We start from the raw sequence: 6,000 nt of genomic DNA, 5'->3' as shown, positions 1-6,000 counted from the left end.
ATCCATCACCTGAAGAGACCTTTCGGATTTCGGTTATAGGGAAATCTAAGCCCAATTGAGACAACAAGCAAACCTGTTTTTAAAATTCGAAATTCAAGCTCGTCTACTTTGCTAGATCATCCTTTAACAACCCCATAATTCCTTGCGGGGTGGGCAACTGAATGGAGCTAGCAGAGTGTTTTAATGGCTGGATGCCCTTCCTGTCACCAATGTGGAGTTTGGTTCAGCAGATATTTTCTCATTGTGCCCAGAGAGAGAAATATCTGCCTCTACCTAGGATCGAACTCGCAACCTCCTGATTGTGAGGCAAGAGCTCCACCTCTAGGCCACTGCACCACTGTCCACTTTGCTGATGCTTTGTTTAAAACAAAGAGACCTGCAACCATCTTTTAATGACCTGCTAAACCACGGAATCTGGTCTGAACATTTGTCTAGGATAAAGCTGCACTTCATTTTCCAAACTTGTTCTTTTCCTTCGTAATTCCTAGAAAGAAAGAAAAAAAACCTTCTCAAACACACTCTACAAATTAAATTCCTGTAGTTTTAGCACCTGGGAGTTGTTATCTCTGCCTCTGCTGTCTTTCAACCATCCGCTACTGATGTACTTTTCTTACGTTAAATAAACAATGCATACCCCAGCAGGTAGAAGGATGAATCACGGAGTAAAAAGAAGTTGGCTTAAATCAGGGGTGAAACTCACTTACCTTCGCTACCGGTTTGCAAATGTGAGCTTATGCGTGCCTCCTCCATGCATGCGCAGAGCCTTCTGCGCATGTGCACAGGGTCAAAAACGTGACGTGATGCTGTCCGGATGGGTGGGCGGAGCCTCCCACCACCGGCGCTACCAGTTTGCCTGAACCATATAGAACCAGATGAATTTCACCAGTGGCTTAAATCCTGTCCTCCTAAGTAATTTTTTTGCTACAAAAGAGCCAGTAAACAGAAACCAAATCCAAGAAGCCATTTTATTGAACAGTCTCTGCTCATAATAAATAGAGCTTTGGAACAGAAGAATGGAGTGATCAGGGAGGGCATTACACAACAAAGGCAGTGGAGTCACAGGAATCTTCCCCTGTGTTCTAAACACAGAGACACACATACACACACACACACACACAGCTTCACTCTTCTCCAAGCATTGCTTTCCATGTGGACTACAACCGCAACTAACAGAAACATTGGAGTGTAGGCCTCAGCCAACAGAAGCATTGGCTAAGATGATTGATATTTCTGGGAGATGAGGAACTCCCAACCCCGTCTCCATCACTCCTGGGTCAAGGAGTGGATGATGTCTTTCACCAGCATGGTACCAATCAACATCTTCTCACTGTTGATGGTAAGCTGTGCCGAGTTGTCCGATTTCTTCTCCAACGTGATCAAGATGAGACACTCGCCGCTCACTGTTTTAGCAGCGAACCTGGACGGGAGAAAAACACCCAAGAAAAACGGCAACAAAAACATTTAAGAGTGGCTGCAAATAATGGAATAACGCTCCTAACCAATATAGCTTTCTGAATGTATTGAATGCGAATGCCCATCATCTCCAAGGTAGAAACCAGCAAGGCTAAAAAAGGCAGAAGATGATTGGAGAAAGGAAATCGGGAGTTTTCAAGCAAGGTCAGAATGCTCTAAATACTCCGTGTTAGTCTTCAACTTGCCACGGTTGACAAATACTGAGCATTGGGCTAAAATCATCCCAGTAGTGAAATGCTACCGGTTCGCACCGGTTTCGGCGAACCGGTAGTAAAAAAAGCTAACGGCTCCTCCGAACTGGTATTTCTGACGATCAGCTGTGCCGCACGATTTAAATCCTGCTTTCTAGTGAATCTAAACCGCGCGGAACAGCTGATCCTCCCCTTGTTCTACTTACCTTCCCATGCCTCCTTTTGGTGTGTACTGCGCATGTGCGCAAGCACAGTTTGTGTTTGGCACGCACTGCGCATGAAGCACACATGCGCGGCCAGCGAATTAGTAACAAACCGGTTCAGATTTCATTACTGAATCATCCAGTTGGTTTTCATGCCCAAGACATGACTAGAACACAGTTTCCCAGTGATTGGCCCAGAGTCACCCAGCCAACTTTTATGCCCAAAGTGGCACTAGAATTCACTGTCTCCTAGTGATTGGCTAAAAGTCACCCACTCGTCTGTCATGCCTAAGGTGGGACTAGAATTTACAGTCCCTTGCTTTCTACCCTGGTGTCTTAACCACTAGACCAGAGGTCTTGAAACTTGGCAGCTTTAAGACTTGTGGACTTCAACTCCCAGAATTCTCCAGCCAGCATAGCTGGCTGGAGAATTCTGGGAGTTGGAAGTCCACAAGTCTTAAAGCTGCCAAGTTTCAAGACCTCTGCGCTAGATCAAACTGGCTCTCTTTGGGCTCAAAATCTTTAGCAAAATAGTGAGATGTCCAGAAGACGTACTTCCAAAGAGAGGATCTGCAATGGATCCAAGGAATCTCTCCATTCAAGAGAGGATCCAATAAAGGCGGCCAGGACTAGGAAAAAAAACAGCAGCCATTTCTTCACCTGTACTCTTTGTCCGAACCGCAGGGCACCCGGCTAACATTCGCAGCCGCCGTCACCTTTTGCACAATCACGTGGTCGCTCTGGCAGGTGTCCGGGAGAGTCAGCTTCTCTGTGATTTCACTCATCCCTGTTAGCTTCCCTGGAGGTTAGAAAAGACAAAAACCATAACAATTCAGGCATTTTTTTCCCAGCGTTGTTGTAACTTGAATGGCCACTAAGTGAATGGCTGTTAAGCTGTGGATTTACCTTTACTGGGCACTGTGAACTGATTCCCCCTTTGTGGACTAATGTGTTTCAAAACGAATGCCATCTTGTGCAGGGATGGGCAGCTATGCCCATGGGTGGGCATCAGATCCTTTAGCAACGGGTTCGCTGCCTCATTGCTGGATGGGTGTGGCCTAGTTAGCTGCCTGCACCATGGGGAGAGGGTTGTTTTTCGCCCTCCCCAGGCTCTGGAAGCTTTCTTTGATCCTCCAGGAGGGCAAAAACTGCTTGCCCCGTTTCTGGACTTCCAGAACCTCTGGTAGGCCCATTTTTTACCCTCCCAGACCCTCCGCACGGCCCCTGCACTTACCTGGAATGGTGAACGGGCCGCGTGGAGACTCTGGGGAGGGGACGGGTGGGCGTGGCCAGCCAGGGGTGGCATTTGGGGGTTCGCCGAACCCTGGCAATCCTTGGCTACAGGATCGCCCGAACCCCCAGGAGCCGACCCCTGGCGATGCCAATTTTATGATCTGTGGACTTCAACTCCCAGAATTCCTGAGTCAGCATGGAGTCAGCTCAGGAATTCTGGGAGTTGAAGTCCATAGGTCATGAAATTGCCATTGTTATTCAGCCCAGATCATCAAACTAGGACTAGGAGATCTACATTGAAACCCACACTTAGCTATGGAAAGGGTCACTTTGGGTCAATCACTGTCCTTCAACCCAACCTTTCTCACAAGGGTGTCATGACTGGAACAAGTCAACAACCTCTCTTAAGGAAAGACAGCCATAAGTCAAGCAAGCAAACAATCCTAGCTTACTCCTTGACGTGTTATGTACAGAATCCAAAACGGTGCCTTCCCTGCAGTTTAGCTAAATGAAAGATACCAGTTAAAGCTCTCCAAAGTGAGGTGGAACCAATTGGCAAGTCAAAATCATGTCTGAACATGCAAACTCTTGTGGAACGTGTTGTACTCGCTAGAGAATTGTTGCATTTTCAACACTAAGTGGAGACCCTTCAAAAGTCACAGGAACCTTTTTAATATCAAGCACCATTCCAGAATTAGTATTTTTCATTAGCCACGGGAACAGGCAACTTAAAAAAAGTAGGTTAAGTTAATTAGTGGAGCCAGCTTTGCAGGAATTAGAGGGCTTGTCTGTGAATTGGGCCTGAAGAGTGAAGTTCTCATGCCAAGAGGTGCTTCAGGGGGGGCATGCAGAAAAGTCTGGTGCTCAACAGCAGCCCAGGAAATGCCAGAGGGTCTGTCCAAGACACGGGAGGGCAGGAAGGCGACCGGGATGGAAGCAACAGCAAGGGGCTCAAAACCCAACCCCAGTCCCTCTTATCAAGAAATCTACCTGACGTGCCTTGTGGTGAGAAGCAAGGTATAAAAGACATGCAGAGGTAGGCAGAGAGAAGCTAAGGAACAACCATGCTGGAAGCCTTAGACTGGATTCACACAGTCCACTAGGCCAGGGGTGTCCAAACCCTTTTAAGATGTGTGGACTTCAACTCCCAGCATGGGAAATCCCAAAAATCGAAGTCCACAGATCTTAAAATTGCCAGGGTTGGACACACCTGCACTACGCCATGTTACCTTGATATTTTATTTATTTATTATATTTATTTATTATATTAACCAGAAGTGGCTGGATTCAGACAACACATTAAATCCCCCAAACAAACAAGGCATGGTGTTCTGGGAGTGCAGTCACACGATCAAATTTTGGGCGCCTGGCAAAAGGAGCACACCGCTGCTTTCTGCATCCCACAGTCATGCGACTGGGTTTGACGACAGTTTTGCCAAAAACCAAAGTTACGGTACTTCCAGTGTTCGGCAAAACTGCACCCCTACTGAACCAAGGACCGCGTCTAGATCATGGTTGTCCCAAAGGTGCAAACAAACATTGCGGTCCTGAGTTGCAAAGGTGCTTTTTCAAAAGGCAGCCGGACTTCCTTTTTCCTTGAAGACATTTCGCCTCTCCTCCAAGAAGCTTCTTCAGTTCTGACTGAAGAAGCTTCTTGGATGAGAAGCGAAATATCTTCAAGGAAAAAGGAAGTCCGGCTGCCTTTTGAAAAAGCACCTTTGCGACTCAGGACCGCAATTTTTAACAACCGCACACAGCGCCTTTACAACCACTACAAAAAAAAAAAAAAAAAAAAGATTGTGAAATTGTAAAATATGACCGTCACGACTTATGACTGTGATGGGCAGGCTCCAATACGGTGATAAGTCGAGGTCTACTTGTATTGATCTTTAATTAGGAAGCTAGGAGAAGCAGAGGGCGGGGCTCAGGTCGGCAGGAAGAGGCAAGAAGGGTGTCCAAGACAGAAGCCATCCTAGCACCAGGAAGAGGGAAAGGGTGGGATCAGTGTGTTTGGAAAAGCAGTGCCTGTGCTTAGGGCCAGGCAGGAAGGGAGGCAGGCGAGCAGCAGGGCTATTTGGACAGCAGGAAGAAAGGAAAGAAAGAAAAAGAAGGAAGGAAGGAAGGGAAGGGAAGAAAGAATGAAAGGGAAAGAAAGGGAAAGAAGGAAGAAAGAAAGAAAAAATAGAAAGAAAGAAAGAAAGGAAAAGGAAGGAAGGAAGAGGAAGGAAGGAAGGAAGGAAAAAAGAAAAAGGAAGGAAAAGGAAGGAAGAAAGGGAGAAAGAAAAGAAAGAAAAAGGAAGGAAGGAAGGAAGGAAGAAGAAAAAGAAAGAAAGAAAGAGAAAGAAAGAAAGAAAGAAAGAAAGAAAGAAAGAAAGAAAGAAAGAAAGAAAGAAAGAAAGAAAGAAAGAAAGAAAGAAAGAAAAGCATTTGGGGAAGTGCGGCTAGCAATGTGGCCAAAGGAGCAGAGGTGTGTAGCATCTGTGGCTGGCACTTACCCACGACCGTCCTTAACAGATGCTCTATGAAAAAAAAAAGGAAGAATGCACGAGGCAGCGGAAAAGAACAGAGCACAACAATTAGCACCAGCAGAGTCCAGGGGTGCCGTCCCTACAGCCAAGCAGGGCAGGAGGAGAACATGAGGTCTGCAATGGTTATTCTCCTTCTGGGGAAGGAGGCTCCTCTCCCATGTCTCTATTGACCAAGGAAGGGCGATGCCCACAATAAATTCACAAGATGCTTAGGAGAAAAAGAAGGTGGCACGGGTAACTGGAGGACAGACAGATAGGCCTCAACAAAGAAAGGCGATCTATCGATCGGGGGTGTTTGCAGAATACAGTTTAAAAACACCTGAAAGGCACATAAAAAGCAGGCAGAGCTTTGATGGTGGCCACCATCTTGAT

General features: G+C 46.5%; 1 protein-coding gene across 11 annotated transcripts in view; it reads right to left on the bottom strand.

Moving 5' to 3' along the window:
- Positions 1 to 946: 946 nt before the first annotated feature.
- The window catches only part of AP3B2 (adaptor related protein complex 3 subunit beta 2), a 51,909-nt gene continuing 46,855 nt past the window's right edge, over positions 947 to 6,000 (bottom strand). For 6 of the 11 annotated variants that reach the window (XM_087878194.1, XM_087878195.1, XM_087878196.1 and 3 more), the window contains 3 exons: positions 5,596 to 5,619; positions 2,528 to 2,666; positions 947 to 1,417 (listed from right to left, as the gene is read on the bottom strand). In XM_087878194.1, coding sequence (XP_087734320.1) covers positions 1,264 to 1,417; positions 2,528 to 2,666; positions 5,596 to 5,619 — 317 coding nt within the window. In that variant the 3' untranslated portion in view covers positions 947 to 1,263. The remainder of the gene's footprint in view (positions 1,418 to 2,527; positions 2,667 to 5,595; positions 5,620 to 6,000) is intronic. The other 5 variants (XM_060689445.2, XM_060689444.2, XM_060689442.2 and 2 more) reach the window with 1 other exon arrangement.

Source organism: Pantherophis guttatus, chromosome 13 (assembly GCF_059756535.1).
Source record: "Pantherophis guttatus breed Tessera chromosome 13, ASM5975653v1, whole genome shotgun sequence".
NCBI lineage: Eukaryota > Metazoa > Chordata > Lepidosauria > Squamata > Colubridae > Pantherophis > Pantherophis guttatus.
The sequence above is the reverse complement of the archived record's forward strand: the minus strand, read 5'-3'. Positions and strand labels throughout refer to the sequence as shown.